Here is a 19000-nt window from a genome sequence, read left to right as displayed (position 1 = left end):
TGCCCCAAAAGCAGCCCACCGACCCCTGCACGCATGCACATGTGTAATGGAAAATTGGTGAAAAAAGCGTTCTGTATTGTATCTAGAGATGCACTGGCACAGCAAACCACTTTGTACCAAACAGGCTTAGGTGCACCTCCTGCACATGAGTCCGGCTTTGGTCCTAAAGCTGCTTTCATCTCCTCCCTTCGATACAAGATTTATTTACTTTAAAAAAAAAAAAAATTAAAAAGATTAAAAAAATGTAAATATCCATAATGAAAAATAAGAAAGACTTTGAAAAGTATGTTAATTCTTACAAACTGGTTGACAGAACACGGCCCTGGGACAAGGATAGACACCGTAAATCCTTAAGCTAAGAGGTAACAAGGTAACAAGCTCAAGGAGAGCCAACTGGTTAATGCGACTAAACAGAAAATCACTTGAACTATGTGTGAACTACCCTAACTGGCACACTAAAAGATCCACTTTTGAGCAAAGAAGCCCCCCTACTGGCAAAGCCCCTGCCCACAGATCATGAGGTGAAAAAAAAAAAAATGCTGTACCTTTAAATGACGACAAAAGTTGTAAGAATCAACGAAAATTAAGTGTGACCAAACGTAATTGCAAAGAATTGTTCCAAGCGTGTTAAGATGTGTTACCGTGTGTCAGACGTGTGCTAGCTTTGTGGATTTACCACCCAGCACCCACCTCTGCGCAGACAGGCAATAAACGAACACCTAGCCTGGGTGAAGAACCCAGATTTGGGGTAACACCTGTGCAGCACAGACCCTCTGAATCTGCACGAAGACACCCCCCACAGCTCCATCGCAGGGCAAGGGCACAGGCACGGTGCCTGCACCCCACCGCACGAACTCGGGGGCTGAGAAGACCAAGGCCAGCCACACCGAGGGCTATCCCAACGACACGGGAGCCGCCCGGCCGCCTGCTGAACCAAGCCCTCCTCAGACGCTGACGTGCAGAACGAAAAGCCCCAGCGACCCCGGCACAGGTAGGGCTGAGCCCGGGCAGCGCTGCCAGCCGGCCCCCTCACTCAAGCGGCGCCGGAAAGGCGCATGCGCCCCCCTCCCGCGGGCAGCCGAGCGCTCCCGCCCCGCCCCGTCCCCAGCCGTTGGGCGGCCGGTGGAGGCGCCATTTTAGCGCGAGGGGGCGCCCTCCGCCGCTGCGGGGAGGGGTGTGTGTTCACCTTCCGCGGCGGCGAACTGAGGGGTGGGTGGGGGGCCAAGGTGGGGGGTTACGAGCTGGAGTTCTGAAAACGTGTAATAAAGTTCAAGTGGAACGTTTTAAAAACAAATGCTTTAACACAAAATTATAGAAAAAGTCGATATTTTACCTGCTAAAATCTCTGCCCTAAAGCACGTGTTTGACTGGTTTGCTAGGTCTATGTGGGTGCATTAGCTGTAATTAAACTTGGTAATTAGTTTCGATGACGTGTTGTGCTAGTGGTGTGGTATACCAAAGATGTACCCACGTGTTTGTGACCAATGGTATTTTAAGATGGAAAAAAACCTTTGACATACTTTTTGCTGAAGCCAAAGGGAAAAAAAAAACCCTTTGGTGCTGACGAGATTGTCCGTGGTTTTCAGGAGCAGACCCACAGACACGTTTATAGATGGATCGTTTTTATAAAAACCACTTTTTCCAGAAATAAATCCCAATTGCTGTGGTTAAGATGCATTTCCCCCACTGTCTTCTCTGCAGTCTCCTGTAACAACGGCATCGTGTTCGCTGCCGTAACAGAAACACCATAAGGAATGCTATTTAGTACAAGCAGTTGTCTGTATGAGAGTATCAAACAGTTTGGAAGACAATTACTCAGCTAGTTTTAAAAGGGTTGTTTTCTGAGCGCAGGCCACCTTTCCGGGAAGCGCTAAGTATGCACAGCTCGCTTGCAGGTCCATCACCAGCTCCCTTCGAGCCAGACCTGAAGATAAAAACTAGCTTACCTTGGTTGACACTTACCAAACATTCAGGTTTTCATATTTCATACAAGTAGATGCATTTATGTCAAATATTTGTAGAGACTTTTTTTTTTTTTTTTTTTTTTGCCTACATCCAGTAGTTACAGATAGTCAAAGCCAGCTGGCAAGCTTAGCTACCTAGTCCTATGAATTAAGTCATTTTAATCTGTGAGCCTTCATGGTGATCCTGAAATGTCACTAGATCAAAGTTTGAGTTCACATGTATACGTACAGTCTTGGCAGTCACTCTGAATTTATTGCGGTCTAACTCAAATAAAAATCTGGCTCATGATTGCCAAATAGCAGAATACCTTGATCTTGGTAAAGTTCTGATTTGCAATGAAATGGGAAAAGGTCTGACAGTTCCAGGTGAGTCAAAATACAAGTAAATACATATTTGACTACAAATCTAGAAAGCTCTTTTTCTTACGTATGCATTGCCCAAGATACTGTACTATTTACAGCTTCAGGAAGCACAACAATCTTTTCATAATGCAGAAGTAATCAGAGCTATTTGAAAAAGTTTTAACTCACCATTAATGCAATGCAGATAACAAGAGAACATACCTTAGCATGCTGGCAGAATAGAACAACCATTGATTTGCACATACTTGTTACTGAATTAGAAGGTGTCTTGGAAGTGATCAGTGTAATCTGAGGTGACATGATGTGACTGCTGAAGTTATGGCTGGTACCACTGTCTGATTTGGTAGGCTGGATAATGGTGGCAAGGGGTTTAGTGGTATGAGTGAGCTGAGTGGTAATGGTGGACTAAGGGATACTGGTGGATCAAGTGGTTGTTGGGGGGGTACCCGAAAAATTTATATGCCAAAGAGACACACAGGAAAAAAATTGTTAACTGAAGAAACAGGATGCACAACAAAAATTATGGTTTTCATAAAACAGTGACTTTGTAATAAAATCATGTAAGTGCTTCCTGTAAATCAGTCTAGCTGTTGTTTTTCTTTCACAGATGTAATAGCAAGTCTTTCCTTGCATGGGATATTACATTTATCATACCCAAACAGAATGACAAAGCAATACTCATAGTACTCTGTTACAGGGTTTACATAACATTGATTATACTAAGATTGCATATATATTAAGGCTGTCAGATAAAAAGAATTCTGTGATCAGTCTTAGTCCTAATGGAATCATAATAGGAATAGGAATGGCTAAAACTATCTAGTTACATTTCCTAGTGAAAATGTTTAGGAAGGCACTTCAACATGTGAAGATAAATGGCTACTTAACATTTCCCTAACCTGGCAACCAAGCTTTGCAAGTGTCTGGGAGACTAATATTTATTGTGGGGGGGGGAGAAGTAAATTAACATTGCTTATTTTGTGTTACTTTATGAGAAGAGCTATACAATTTCCCTTTGAATGTATATTAAACTGTAGGTTCAAAATGTCTTCCGGTATCTTCCCACATGGTGAAAGTTCAGCTAAAGTAATGCTATGTTAAAGGTGCAGTTTACATCACTTACTCATTAGTGGAATGTCTTGCCAAGATTAAACCAGAGAGTGGAATGCTGTTCCACAGGTCTGGTTGACACCTAACCTCTTTAACTTTTCTTCTACTTTTACAAAAATTTTCCTCTCTCTCCTCACTTAAAGAAAGTGTTTAGGAACTCTTCAGAATGAAAATACGAAGACCTGAACCCCAACATGGGTAGAAGAACAGACATATTAAAAAAAATAAATCTTTAAATACTTGATACTGAAATAGAATGTTCTTGAGAAAAAGTAATTATTTTTCTAAGAAGGAATTGATATGAAACATGAGCATTTTATTTAACTAAAATTTGTTCAAGCAGGAAATTTTAATGAAATGGCTTTTGTATGTATAGGAATTTTAGAAAAAATAATTTAAAATTGTTTACCTCTGCATTATTTGTGTCTGTTATTTATATATAAATTTATTTATATATATATATTTGTTTTCTACAGTATCTTTTTATATGTAGAATAGTTCTATTTAACACCATTCAAATGTCTGGTATTACTCATATGTTGTTGATACTGACAAAAACCTAAAATGAAGAAAAAATAATTTGATCTTAGTTCCACATTGAAGTTGATACACTCAGTTTCTTCTTTTTCGTGTGTAACACCTAATACATTTCTACAAAATACTTTTCCTCAAAGTGTGGTTTAAAATGTCAGAAGATATGTTTTAGTTTTAATAGTAATGGCTTTCCTAAGAATAAGTAACACTTCTTTCAATATAGATATGAACAGCAAAAAGAATGAAGAAGCAATAAATAAGTAAGACAATTTAAGGCTTCAGAAAGGAACTGGCAGAAACTATGCTTCTGAGACTTTAAATGTTAAAACTACTGAAATCACCCTGCATGATCATCTTAATAATCATTACTGTGTTCAAGTGTGGGCTCTTTAGTATAAGAAAGAAAATGGCATATAGGAGGGTATCCAGTGGAGGTCATGAAGATGGTCAGGGGTCTGCAGCGTATGACATCCAAGAAGAAGCTGAGGGAACCTGGAGAAGAGAAGACTAAGAGGGATCTTCTTACATTCTTCACCTTCCTGAGGGGAAGATGTAGAGAAGACAGAGCCTGACTGTTCTTGGAGGCATGCAGCAAAAGGACAAAGGTTGACAATCACAGTCTGCAGCAAGGGAATTTCTGACTCGATATAAGGATTATGTTTTTGGGTTTTTTTTTTATACCATGAAGGTACTTAAACACTGGAACAGGGACCCAGAGAGTTGTGGAATCTTGTAGATTGGAGATATTCAAGCTCAACAGGACATGGCTGTCAACAACCTGCTCTAGCTGACCTTGTATTAAGCCGGGGGTTGGGCTACGTGGCCTCCAGAGATCCCTTCCAACCAAAATTATTCTGTGATTCTATGAATATTTTTTTATAAACCCTAAGAAACATTTTGAAAGGAACATTCAGAAATATTATGTTTAATACTTCAAAACAAGAATATGGCAAAACCAGACAAGAATGAAAGGACTAGCTTTTCTTTGCTTCTTCTCTCAGATATGACCATTTATCTGTGCATCACAGACTGCATGATATACTATCTCACAGTCAGTCTTTCACTGATGAGGTAAAATATGCTGGTGCAAGCTCTTTCAGAAAACCACTTTCTAATTTCCCTATCTTAATGATACTGCATTGACGCAGCCCAAGTCTGCAACACTGCAAATCTAATTGGATGAACTGCTTGTGTGTCAAGCTATGCTGTCTTCAAATTATACTAGTTGATCTAATGAAATAATTTATTTCGCATGGAAGCCCCATTTTGTTTGTGGTGGGGCATCACAATGCTGTCTTAGACCTTCTTACCTACAATTCTGTCATCAAGGTGTGAAGGAAAAGTGATAGTGCCAATAAGGTGTAAAAACAAACATGGAAGGACTGTCCCAACTCTTCTGCTAGTTTGGGAGTGGAGACACAGATCTCATCTGTCTGTAAAATACTATCCTACCCTTAAGCCTGGTTTTGGGAGGACCTGATTAGTCTCTTCTCAGCTTTAGTCTGTGTACAAGTGTTAATATTTATAGATAAATTACACAATGCAAAGTCTGGCATTCACACACATGCAGGGTGGATCAATTGTGGATTCTGGCTTTTGCCATGGTGAGTTTAGTATTGATCATTACAACAACATCCCATCACAGACAAGCAAGTAATCTGAAATGAATACTGCAGAAACAATGCAGTCTCAGTTAAGAAAGATCTCAGAATGGCAAGTTTCCCAATTAAATATACACTGAATGTATTTTTCCTGTAATATCAGGGCTGAGTGCAGTGTCACAGGGTATTTTGATTAAAAAATGGCATCAACATAGTAAACAGACTACTTCGTTAGTGATTTTCTCTTAAAGACTAAAATTCCTAATCTGGTCATATAAAAATAGGGTGGGAGCACAACTAAAATATGCTTCCCCAAGAAGAACCCAATCCTGACAAAATGGATCTGAACCAGAGCTGCTGTTGTCACCCCCACCCCTTACCTGCTATTCCTCTGCCTTTGCATTGGAACTGGAGGTCCTCTCCTTGACAGGAATCTGATTCAGAGAGCTGATTCAATTGAACATTGATTTATTTAGGAAAAAAACCCAACCCCCAAAATCCTAAGGTGTTTTCTGGTGGCTCAAGCAGCCTCATGAGCTCCTTGCAGGATTACAGGTATACAAGAGAAGGGGTAGGACCATGTGGCCAGAGGTGGAAGGCTTAGCATAGTGGCTTGGGAAAGTGGGTCCCCTGGAAGGTATGACTCCCAGCACCCCACACCAGAGCAGAGCTGGGATTCCATGCTGAAAGCACGAACTGAATGGCTGGCACACTGGATTACCAGATCCTGGGCTGATCGTGCAGGCCAGAGTAACCATTCTGTGTGCTTTACCCAGTCTGACAGAAATGCAGCCAGGAGTTTCTCCCTGGAAAACAAATTGCAAAGGCTTCCCAAACTTTAGGCTGTAATTCCTAAATAATGTGGAAAACTTTCAGATAGGGTACCCTGGTCTGTATAGAGGAAAGTCAAGGCAATTTTGCTGGGCCTTTTTGAATATTATTTTCATAGTCATCAGAGTGATCAACTAAAATAAAATCAAAAACATTCCATTTAGTCCAAAGAGCAGAAGATGCCTGTTGAAAAGGTCTTATTGTAGGCTGTGGCTGCACAGTGAGAGGTGTTAAATGCTAGCCTGTGAAACTACCAGGAGAATACGATTCTCTTGAGAGAAAGAAATCTGTCAGTGGGTTGAAGAACAGTTTCCTTCATTTCAGGGACAGACAGTCTGGGAGAAAAGGTCATGCTATCAACATGTGCTAAGTAGATGTAAATTTTAATGGTCCTTGGGCTTTATTATGTCTGCCTTTCTGACATATAGCTCTTGGTTTGAAACTGTAATCTCCAGTTTTCCCCTTAACCTTTTTGGTATCACTTATGTTGGTGTCAGTGCTCTAAGACTAAAGATTTGAGGGAGCTGTGTTTGGACTGTGTGCAAAGCCAGCGTCCTTTGAGATTTTACTAGTTATCAGTGAAATCAGCACCCACGTTGGTGTACTTAGGCCTCAGGGGCACTACATTTGCCACAACCCCCCATTTTTTTCTGCCTTGGTACAGTTCCAAGCAGGGGTTTGCATCTCAGATGAACTGGAAGTGAGGATGGTGTGTGAGATCAGAATTACTGATGCATAAAAACTTGTGTGACCTCATATTGATTGCCCCCAAAATGCCACCCTCTGTCTTACCATTTCCATTGGCTCTGGTGATTTTCAGTGACAATCAAGTACCTAAATTCCATTTTGGATCTTTTCTCATAAATAGAACTCTCCACATACTGAAATTCACACCCCTTCTCATTCAGTTGCTTTTGCTTAGTTAATACTTCTTTTTGACGTTGTGATGTGGAAATGTATTCTTTGTATTTCCTTCTTGGTAGAGACAGCAGAACCACCCCTGCACTGCAAGATACGTCACACAGCCATAAGGCGTGTTTTTGCTCTGAGTATCTTATTGTGATGTTTCTCAGATTAATTTTTTCTGGCTAATTTTAGAGAACGTTAGAATATATAATTTTAAAATTGTGATTTCCTTCATCTGCAAATCCTTTTATTCTGTAGATACAAGATAGGAGGGAATCTTTTGGCTATCAGGGCTAATGCCCAGCTGCCAGGTAGTTATTTTCTTATTTCTGCTACTCCTATGGAAAATCTCTTCCAGGCCCTGATGATCCTAATAGACACAGCTGTATTGCAAATATTAGCAAGGAGCTGTCTCCTCATTTTCAGCCTAAACCTAATATTTTGTATTGACGTTTGTTCTTGTGCTAACATTGTCTTTTATTTAAAGAAGTGTCTTTCTTTTTCTAGGGTACATTTTTGACAGTGGTCCTATCCTGTCTCAGTGTCCTTTACTAGACTAACAAGACAAACTTTTGTGGTCTTGTGTAGATCCTTTTGCATCTTTCTGCACATTTTTCTTGAATGTGAGTAACCAGCACATAACACCATATTTCAGAAAAAAAGTTTGCCCAGGATTTTGTATAGTCTAACACATCCCTTTCTTGAATCCAGCTGATGCATCCTTGGACTACATTTTGTCTTTGTGCAGCTATTAGGCCTTTTCATTTCATGGCCATCCTGGGAACAGCAAGTATTTCTTTGCCTTGGTTCCTAATCACTTCCAAATGTTCAGCTTATGCTACAAATCTTTGTTACTAGTTTCCCAATAAATGTCATTGTGTTCTGTAGTGATAAATTTAATCTCAATTCCAAGGCTGCACAGCTCTTCCAAATAGGTTTCAAACATTTTTGACTGGCTTCTAATTGGGAAAAATAAGAAAATAATGAAGCAGCAGATTAAAACTATCTTACATATTGTTTTATCGTTCCAGTTATTCATCCTAATTTTGCTCATTGGTTTAACCTTTGCTTCCTTCCTTTGTTTTTCTAAGAGAAAAGTGGTTATGTTGGAGAGGTGGTGTAAGATGATGAAAAAGTGGAAATGTGAAAACATGCAATTGTTGAATTAAAAAATAAATAACATCTTATTTCATAATAAACCAAGAGCTTCATTGAAGAAATATTTGAAAAAAATCCTTGTATTAATATTTTCTCCGAAAAAGCTTAATCAAGGAAAAAACATTCTATTATTCTAAGAATATATTACATTAAACAAAAGAAATTTCTTTAGAGACAGTAATTCTTGTATGTAGCATGGATAAAGAAATAGAAAAAACCCAAACCAATGTGGAGGAAATCATAACCTGACCATGAAGGACCTCTAGTGGCATAAATACTTCCAATTAAAAAAAAACTAAAATGATGCTTGCTCATAATTTTACAAGGAATCACTTCTCCAGTTTCAGTTTGAAGTTCAATTTATGTGATATATTTTGCCTTTCCTTTTGTTGACAAGGTAAATGCAGAAAATATTATTTTGCTCTATAACATACAGCAAGGTGTCTAGGTGTACAATGGCATTGCAATTCAAATTCCTTGAAACTTAAAGCAGATGCTGTCAACTTAAATGTTATGTTCTGTGTTTTTACTTGCTATCATTGTTACCTACTTTTATCACCTGCTCAGACTTACGATTTTCTTAGCAGGAGGAACAGCCTGATAGGACATACTGAAATAAAACTGTTTAACTAAAAGGAGTTGAAAGCAGATGAGGATATGAGAGCTATGTCTGTGCCCCGTTTGTTACGGCTGTGCTAATTTTTTTATTTGTTCTCAGCTCAAAAGTAATTTTTTTTTTTTAAAGTAGCAAAAATATCTGTGCTGTCACTTTTGGGTTATCCTTCAACCATTCTTGAACATAACCAACTATAAGAAATATTTAGATTCTTAGTTCCTTTCAATCACATTTCAAAATAATTTGATATTTTAGATACAAATTTTTAAGAGAAATAATTTCTTTTCAAAAATCCTACAAATGTATTGCTAATAGTTCTTTATCAACACTTTCTCGAAGTCAAAAAAGAGGTATGTGCCTACTGTCTAGAGGCCTATTAAGCATCCAGATACAACCTGCATGCAGATCAACTGCTGCCACTCTGGCATTTCTCTCATCCTGAAAAAGACACAGTAAACCATGTTACCGTGGAACGAGTTATTTTTGTAGACTACCGGGAACAGAGTTTCTGTATCTGAAAGACGCTGCGCAGCCTTAATTGCACACACTCCCAAGTTTCCACTGGTGCTGGCGATAAAGACCAGTTCTGGGCGGAATGGAGAGTGTCTCCGGAGCTGGGCCGCCTGGCCGGCACACACTCCAGGCACCTGTATGGCTTCGGTGCAGCATGAGGCAAACTCAGGGGCTGACAAAAAACCAGAAACACAGAGCCACAGTCACACCTGAGGTGAACCCTGAATCGTAGTAAAAGCAGGAACCTGGAGCAGGAGTAGCTGAACACGAAGTCATGTTTAGATGTCTCGGGTAGCTCTGCTGCATTCATGGCCATGTTGTCCACAAGCCATAAAAATTTTCTGAGATAGCAAAGTTTATCATACTCTGAAATGAACTTAGTCCCCAAAGTGTGACAAAGGGCACTTTTAAAAATGGTTGTTGCTGTTGGTTTGACTTTTTAAAAAACTTTTTATTTTATTTTTTTTTATTAAAGAAATCAAATTAAAAAGAAATCCCCGCCTGTTTAAACTCATTACTTTGTGTCGTATTTTTGCAGTACACAGATACCCCTCTGGGACTGCAATCCTTCTGCAGCTGAGCAGCTCCGGTGTAAAGCCCCAGCCTGGTGGCAGCTTGCCGGGGTGGGGCTGCTGCAGCCTACCTGTAGCAAGGAATTCCAAGATCTGAGCTTAAATGGAGGCAAAAAGCACCGAAGACGTGATTCTCCTATCTCTGGAGAATCAGCAGCAGATTGCAGATATAGGATCAATAAAATTAAAGGTGAAGATAATAGTACCACAGCTGTGGAGCTCAGATATGATGAAATATGCAGGGTCTGATAGTTCTCCTTCTATTATACTTACTGTTACTTTAGGTTATGGAGAGTTGTGACCAGCATGACCTAACTCATAACTACCACAACACAGAAACTAATTTTGACAGACTGATTTCTTGTGGGAGTCACAGCAGGATTTTTGTTGGATTGGGAATTCAAAACTAAAAAAAACCATAAACTATTCTGTTACACAAGCGAATAAAAAACCAATAAAATATCAATATAATATAGAAATTGGTATGTATATTATAAACATAAAAGTAAATTTATGAATGCCCTCTTAAGACATATAATTATACAGCTTTTATCTCATAGCGACCTACAGCTTTAGTACTACACAATCACAGTCAAAGAGGGGATTTGGGGACCAATCCTCCACCGCGTAGCCAGCACCTTAGTGGATAGGGCTTGGCCCTTGGGAGGTGGGAGACTAAAATTCACCTTTCTGCTGAAAAGGGACTACCAGGCACATGGAGTTATGAAGGTGACCTGAAAATGGCAGAGTAATGCCTCTTATACACTCCAAAATCAAATCCTATGAGGATGAATTTGGGTAATTGCAAAGGGAGATAAACACATCTTGAATGAGGGAACTGTGACAGAGAAAAGCATGTCTGAAAAAAGCATTGTGGTGTTGCGGGGAGAAAGATTAAACCATGGTGCTCTGCAGGGAACGGGTGAGGGTAGAGAGCAGGAGTGTCTTGTGGCAGAAAGGATGACAGCATAGCCAGGACAGTGACATACTTGCACCAACAAAAGCAGATTACACTTCCTGGAGGCACTTCTGGGATTTAATTCCACCACGTGTGACATATAGAGAGCATCATTAAAAGTGTGAGCTATTAAAAACCCCACCAGGGTATGCAAAATGCCACCAGGTTCTGCAGGTGAGTTCGTCTGCGATGTGGGTTAAGACAAATGGGACGAGGTGAACTCTCAGGCGTGGGTGTCATCAGCAAAAAGGTGGGAGCTGAAGCATTAGAGGCAGAGGCGCCCAAGGCTGTGCACAAGGCTGGGAGAAGTTAAAATTTCAGGGTTTAGAGTAACTTTGCTTCATGTAACTAGAAGCTGAGACCCGAGCTGCCTGCACACGAGGCCAGCTGCAGTCAGGCTTCCGCAGGTCCTGGGGGTCGAAGCCTGCGGTGGGGCCGGGGCCAAGGCAGTGACCCGCAGCCAGGGCACCGGGCCGGGGCAGCTGCCCCGAGCCCCCGCAGCCCGCCTGAGCCGGACAGCAGGGACGTGAACTTCGCCTTGGCGCTCCCGGAGCCGCCCTGCGCCGCTGCTGCTCTGCGGTGCCCCCACCTGCGCCCAGCGTGCGCAGCGGGGCCGGGGCTCGCCACGGGAGAGGAGCATCCCGGGGCAGGCAGGACAGCTCCGTCCCCCCGCCCCAGGACCAGCCCTGCCCCTCCCGGGGGCGGCCCCTCGGCGGGCACAAAGCCGGGCTCGGCGGCTGCTGGGGAGCGCGGTGCTTCCGTCCCGCCGCCGCCGCCGCCGCCGCCGCCGCCGCGCCTCCCTCTCGCTCTCGGCCGGGGCAGCGCCGCGCATGGAGGCGGCCGCTGGTGGGGCGCCGCCGCCCGGTGCTGCGGCGGCCGCTGCGCCCGGGGCCGAGACGTCTGCCGGGGCCGCCGCCGCTCCTCCGCGCCGGGTGCTGGCGATGCTGAGGGCCAAGCTCTGCACCTGGTGAGTCCCCGGCCGCGGCCCCCCGCGCCCCGCCAGCCTCTAAGTGGAGCGGGGCAGCGCCGGCCTGGCGGCGGGGGTCCCACTCCCGGCCGGGGTCGCTCCCCGCTGGAGGGAGGAAGGGAGGGAAGGAGGGGGGATGCGATCTGTCCGCGCTGGGCGCGTTGGCCGGTATCGCGGCCAGGGATGCGGTGGCTTATCTGTGCCGGCGGGAGAAGCCGTGTGGCGCCGGGCCCGGGGCCAGCGCCGCCGCGGGGGGCCAGCAGGGAGCGGGCCGCGGGGCTGAGCGAGCCCCGGATCCTTCGGGGAGCTCCCGAGGCCGTGCCCCGGCCGGGATGCGGCGGCAGCCGGGAGGGCCGTGGCCGCTGGGGTGGGCTGCCGGAGCGGGGCTGGGCGGCCGGGCTGCTGCGGCACACAGCCGGGCGGCCCCTGCCAGCGCTGCGCTGCGCTGCGAGCGCCGGGACAGGCCCTTCAGCTGAAGCCTAGAGTTAGGGTGCCATGTGTTTGGTTTTGTTGAACTGTGTGTGTAATCTCGCATATTCGCAAATGCTCTTGAGGTTTGGTTTTTTTTTGTTTTTTTTTTTTTTAGTAATTCTGGCTTACTGTTTTTCTGTTTTCCTGTTTTTTCTGTGCTTTCAGCTATTCGCTGTTTTTCTGAACTTTTTATCTATTCTGTACTCTTGTTCTTCGCAGTGATGTTGATAAAAGTCGTGAGGGGCAGAAAAGATAACAGAACAAAATAGTAGAGGTGAGGAGGTTTGGAGTCCGGAAAGACCAATATCCCCTTTCCTTCCATCCTTGAGTCAGTTTAGGAGAGAGACCTGTTCAAGTGTATCACTTAAAATGTGAGCACATGGAAAACTCGAGGGAAAAAAATCTGCCAAGATGTGCAGGTGTTGCATGGTGTCCCAAAGCTGGTACTTGGAAAGTGCTGCCTTTCATGAGAGCAGAACTACCTCCTCTGGCTTCCAGCCTGCAAGAGCTGCCATTCACTCCGACCATCAGTTTCCATCTAGGAAAAAAAAAAACCAAAAAAATCCATGCTCAAAAGACTTTTTTGGGGCTCTAGATTTGGTCTTTAATAACTATTGCATCAGATATCCTTGGCTGACAAATACGAGACGCTGGCTGGCCTGCTGCTCAGAAGCTGGAGCCTGGCGACTGGGCTGCGTGGAGTTGTGTGCTGGCCAAGCAGAGCCTGGTTCTGCAGATCAAAGGCTGCCTTTTGGTTATAAGATTTTTTCTCTTCTTCAGTCCTCCTGCCTGTCAGGAATGCCCAAAAAGACAAGTTAGGAACGTGTGGAACTGTTCAGTAACCTCACCTGTGCTGGCAGTTTTGCCAAAATGTTGCCAGAGGGCTACACTAAGGGAGTCTATTGATGGTACTTGTAAGGAAATGAAGAACCCTCACTGACTTGTGTGAGGTGGTGTCTGAGATGCTGAGCTGATATTTTTTTCTTTGTTTTTCCCAGGTGGCTGGAAGCTCAGCCACTTCAGTTTTGTTAGAGGCCTTTCTGAGTCATAGGAAGGTTTAATACTTGTATGTAATAACAGATTATTTTTTTTTAGTGAAACCAGTAGAAAGTACGCTTTCTGCTTCTTGAAACTAAACAAGTCTGTCTTATCTGTTTCTTACCTTTTACAGATTAAATTGATTTCCATTTCAAAGCAGAACAATGAAATATTAACTTCTGAAAATGTAGTTCTTAAAAATACTTTTTCCTGTCCTAAGTTATCTGCTAATCATGTTGGAATATGGCTTCAGTCTGTCCCTGCATTTTCCTTTTAACTACTCCCAAGAAAATGTGAAATAATTCAAATGAAATGGTCTCCCCCCGCACCCCAAATCAGGAAGAGTTCAGTAGTTAAAGCTGTGCAAGTAAACTGTCTACATGAAGAGCCTTGCCAGGCTTTGTCTGTGTTTAACTGGTGGTGTAAATACATTTAATTTTTGAAAAGCTGTATTTATTTTCATGAAACAAATCACATTAAAATTATAGGATTTGTTAAACAGCCTATAAAATTGTTAACTGTGGGCTTATAAGATTTTTTTCTATTACTTCCTCAGATACGGACTCTGATTTTATTTTCATATCTCGGGGTATTTTTTTGCATTTCTCACAGAGCCAGAGAAAGCCAGCCTGACTTTATCTTGTCAAGAGCCGTACGTTGTTCAGTGTTAGCTTTAGACCAGTTTGTGTCAAACTGTCATGTTCTAAAAATCCCTAGAATGACTCCTAGCTTTCTCATAGCCATAGATGCAGGTATCTAAGGCATGGTGGCTGAAGGGAGAGAAGTACTTAGTAGCCAAGTACCAAGCAGTAAAAAAAATAACAAAAAGCCCCCAAACTATAAAAGGCCATTTCAGACCACTTACCTTGCGTCATCTGAGAGTCCAGAGTGGTTTAGTCCTTACCAATGCATTAAAAAAAAAAGCAGAGAGGATCAAGTTCTGGCATGGAAAATTTAATAATTAATATATTTTTAAAATGATAAATTATTAATATGAAAATCATAGTAATCAATACCCACGCCAATACTGGAATGAATGGAAACTCATATCTTTGAAGCATTTCTCCTATAACAAATTGCATGCAAAATGAAACCAGTAGGATTTAAAGTTTGCTCTCAAGTTTTACAGCAGGTCAAATGCTTTTTTAAATTTGCTGTAGGAATTTAGTGGGCACTGAAATAATAAGGCTGCTGAACCCACGTTTAATGAGGGTCATCTTACTCTGTTCAAGCCACTGTCTTGCTGCATCGAGCCCAGTGCATCGTGCTGGGAACATGCAACGTGAAGAAATTTATTTTGATACCTTGGCAAATGGTGTGAGGGGAAACCATTGCAGCTGCCTGCTGAGACTTGCACCTGGTGTTGGAAGGGGGAGTTAGGGCAAGAGGCTGTAATTTTACGTGCAGATGAGAAGGCTGCCAGAAATGTTGTGTGTTGGGATTCATTTTTTGAGGGCAGCCTTCCACTGTCGGTGAGTAATATCTTTATATGGTTCCTGTGATCTTAACGTTTTGAATCTGTTCAGGGAAGAAAAAAATCCCTCAATTAAAATAAGAGGGAAAATAAAGAAGGGATTGAGGCAGGATGAAGCCTGCTTGCCTTGTCAGATGCCCTTCAGTACTGTAGAAATAAATTCTGTAGGACTGCTGAGACATACATTAACTAAATAGCAGTGATTACTGGTGCAGTAACCCCTAAGCAAACAGTCTGGTAGATTCTGGACCTGCATCTCTTCCCATATGCAAAACCACAAGGAGATAATTCCTGAGGTACTTTAAACTGGAAAAGTGTAGTTATTAGAAAAGCTGAGGATTAGCTTGGTGGAGTTATTCCACTGCAAGAGGGCAACCAGGTCTTTCCTGGTTTTTAATAAATAATGGTTGAAGCTGATCAATTGTTAGAAAATTTGAATGGCAGCAGACTCTGCAAAACACTTTTGCCACCTTACTGGAACATGGTCGCTATCAGTTTGCCAAACACTGTGCATGTAGAGTACGGGCCTCTGCTATGGAGAGGGTGCTGTAGTTCAGGAGAAGCAAAGCTACCCCTTGCGTATCATATCCTGGAGGAAAATGTTCAAAACCTTGTCCCGCAGCAGTCTGTGTTAAACGAGGTAGTATTGCCTGTGCTTCTGCCTCTCTCTCTGGCACTGCCTAGGGGGAGGGTGAAGGGGAATTTGCATCCAGGAGAGCAGAGCTTCTGCTAGCCAAGGCAGCTTTAACCTCTCCTGGTAGTGTATTGCAGAGCACAATTTATTTTGTGGCCTACGCAGGCTTCACAGCTTTAGTCCAGTAAAGTTGCAGCAGTTTTGCCCAGCTTTGGCCCCATTGCTGCACCCTTTTCCCAGCTAGTCCAAGCACAGGGTGAGTTTAGTCCAGTAAATTGCTAAAGGCTTGCTCTGTGCTTCCTGGTCTTAGGGGTATGATGAAATATTTTCTGCTACTTTGGAGCAAGAAATTCTGTTTAAATAATAAAAAGTATGGATGTATTTATTTTAAATGCCTGAAACTACATTTTCCATGTGGTATTCACCGTGTTATTTCTTCCTGGAAATTCCAGTGAGTCTTCTGTTGCCTGACCTCCTGGCAAAGCAGCCAGAGTTCACAGGGATGGCAATGGGCGAGCTGGAACCCCATGCCTGCTTGAGAGAAGAGGTAGTCTCATCCCTGAAATTTTAGCTAACCTATGTTACGTTCTTCTTGGTGGCACCTGATTAAATTAATTCTTTAGATGAACATAAAAAGACATTTCTGCATCAGCCAGAGTTATTAGCCAGAACGTGTCATGATGATTGCTGATTTGTTTGCCAAATAGCAAAATCAAATCTTTGACCAGAATAAAAAGAAATCCAATCGAAGTGATGTAGCTTTAAAGGTTTATTGTCTTTTTTTTGTGTACAAATACATATATATATGTATCTCAAAAAATACATGAATGTATTTTATAGCACTGTTTATGGTTAATGTTCTGCTGTAAAGTAGCTGTGATAGATTTCTAGCTGAAACATGGTCTCTGTTGCTTACTTCAACATTCAAAATGCTAAAAATGAGAATGTTCATTTTTTCACACACCCGTTATTCACACAAGGCTGGATAGGACCTTACAAAGTTGTCATGTGATATGTGAGTGCTTAATAACGTGAATGTGCATTGTTGCTGGGATTGGCAAGGCAAGCTGTAGCAAAATGTGAGGCTTGAATCTCTTGGAAGTGCAGCATGGCTGGACTTTGCAGGGATTTGCTGTCTCATCACAGTAGACTTGGAGAGAAAAATGTGCCTAGCAGCATTTTGAATGTCAGAAGAGCTTTGGTGTCAGGCTGCACTGAAAAGAGATTCATGCAGCTGAATTAGGATCCATGCAAAGGTGTCTCGCTCATCCCATATGACTACGCTTGTAGTTGGCTTTAGCACCCCTGAACGCACCCTCCTTGTGGCTGGCAGCTGGATTGCACAGCGTAGCTGGGTGAGCTGGTATTTATTACATTAAAGTCACCCACCTTGGGGACAACAGCCAGTGTTGCTGTCGGGTGGTGTGCCTGGCATGCGGGTGCCCTGCCAGAAATCATCGGGCAGCAATGTGGGCACAAGGTAGGTGCAGAAGCCTCATGGGTTGCTTTCTTCCCTTGCTTGATTACTTTGAGTAGGAACAAATAAATCAGTTGTGCAGACGGTCTCGCACTAAAGCCTGAAGAGTAAACAAATTCCATGTGAACTTTGCCGAGCTGTACAGACAGCACAGCACTGAGCCCCTGTCGCTATGTACTGTGAGTATGCAGTAGAGGCTGGGGTGGTACAAATCTGCACAGCTCCACTGTCAGGAAATAACAGCAAGCCAAAAGACACACAGCAATCTGTGCGTACTCCTGTTTGCCCAGGAGCATCTGGAATAGTTCACTCTGTATTAGGTGAAGTACAGCTACTCCAAGAGCGTGAGCTTTTTTTTTTTTTTTTTTTTCCCTCCTTGGCTGTGGATTGGACTCCAAAGGAGTTCTAAATGCTGACATGATCTGTGGCCAAAATGTGTTCTTAACTCCTTCCTCAATTACAGCAGGACATGATTGAATATAGCAGAAAGAATCCACAATAAGTATTAATTATAACAATTCTTACTTTAAGAAATGATTTTTTTTATGGTGAGAACAATCAGTCACTGGAACAACCTCAAAGATGTGGTCGAGTTGTCATCGCTGGAGGTTTTCAAGATGTGACTGGACAAGGTGCTAGATAATCTCACCGAGGCTTCCTTTCCTGTGAAAGGTTGGACCCAGGTGATCTTTGAGGTCCTTCCGACCTGGGCTGCTCTGTGATTCCATGCTTAATGTTTTTGTTTTCGTTAGCACTGCTCAACTTAGGGTCTCAGTTCACTTTCAAAGGCTCAGGTCTTGGAAGAGCCTGAAGGCACTTGTGCCTTATCTCCGTATTGCAGATTTCTATTGAGCAGAGTCAGAATGGGATTCTGTGGAGGACGAAGGGTTTAATTCAGGCATGTGGCCTCTCTTGATGAGAATAGTTCGTGCCATGGGTTTGAGCCTGCCCAAGTGAGCTGCTTGAGGATCCTGGCAAATTATCACAGTCTCCATCAGTGGTGATTTGAACTGGCCTGACTTCTTATATGGCTGTTACGAGGTTAGACTGTATCTTCTGGGTAGACAAACACCTGCTTACCAGTAAATCAAACAACATTGATAGGGAGTAGAAAAAGAGTAAAGTGTCAGTCTAAAAAATGGCATTTTCCCTGTAGAACTATCAATTTTTTTAAAAATCTTGAATGTTTAACTCTAAGCTTACTGTGTTGTCTTTTATATTCACAGGCATATTTTGAAAACGATAATTCTCGGCCAGATGCTCTCCTTGTTTATCTGTGGGACTGCTGTTACAAGCCAGTACCTAGCAGAACAATACCAAGTGAATACTCCAATGTTTCAAAGTTTTATCAACTATTCTTTGCTGCTTCTAGTTTATACAACAATGCTGGCATTTAGGACTGGTATGTGAAATATGGGATGGGAGATTCTGGTTCATAATTTTTTTTTCCTCTTCTACATTTTCCTTTCATATTTTGAAACTAAAGAAGTCTATAGTTGTCCTGTTTTTTTTAAAGTTCCTGCTGAAATTTCTGCTTTGTGATAACACATGAAAATTAATTTCACAGGTTACATGAGCATTTAATTTTATTTGAATTCATATCTGTTTAAAATTACAGACTCTTTGGTTTCAAGTCCTATGTTGTATGAGGGAAAATAGGCTTTGTTGTAGCAAGCTTCTTTACCAAAGGCTATTTAATATTCCTCCAATTTACTCTTGTGGGTTTTTTCCTCGTGGAAGAATTTCTGTGCTTTTCATTATTTGCATTGTCTACTTTCAGGCTGCATTTTGCTGTTATTGTATCTTTCTTAAG

The 19000-nt window shown here is 42.5% G+C and overlaps 1 protein-coding gene across 4 annotated transcripts in view; it reads left to right on the top strand.

Annotated features, from left to right (window-relative positions):
* Positions 1 to 1000: 1000 nt before the first annotated feature.
* Positions 1001 to 19000, top strand: part of SLC35F2 (solute carrier family 35 member F2) — a 32281-nt gene continuing 14281 nt past the window's right edge. For 3 of the 4 annotated variants that reach the window (XR_013926328.1, XM_080377202.1, XM_080377203.1), the window contains exons 1-2: positions 1001 to 12093; positions 18414 to 18589. Coding sequence is in view for 3 of the 4 variants with exons in the window: in XM_080377202.1 (XP_080233328.1) it covers positions 11957 to 12093; positions 18414 to 18589 (313 nt within the window). In the remaining variant the exon portion in view is untranslated. The other variant, XM_080377204.1, reaches the window with a different exon arrangement.

Source organism: Falco punctatus, assembly GCF_963210335.1.
Source record: "Falco punctatus genome assembly, chromosome: 2".
Taxonomy (NCBI): domain Eukaryota; kingdom Metazoa; phylum Chordata; class Aves; order Falconiformes; family Falconidae; genus Falco; species Falco punctatus.
Note: the sequence above shows the minus strand (reverse complement) of the source record. Positions and strands in the feature narration are given on the sequence as shown.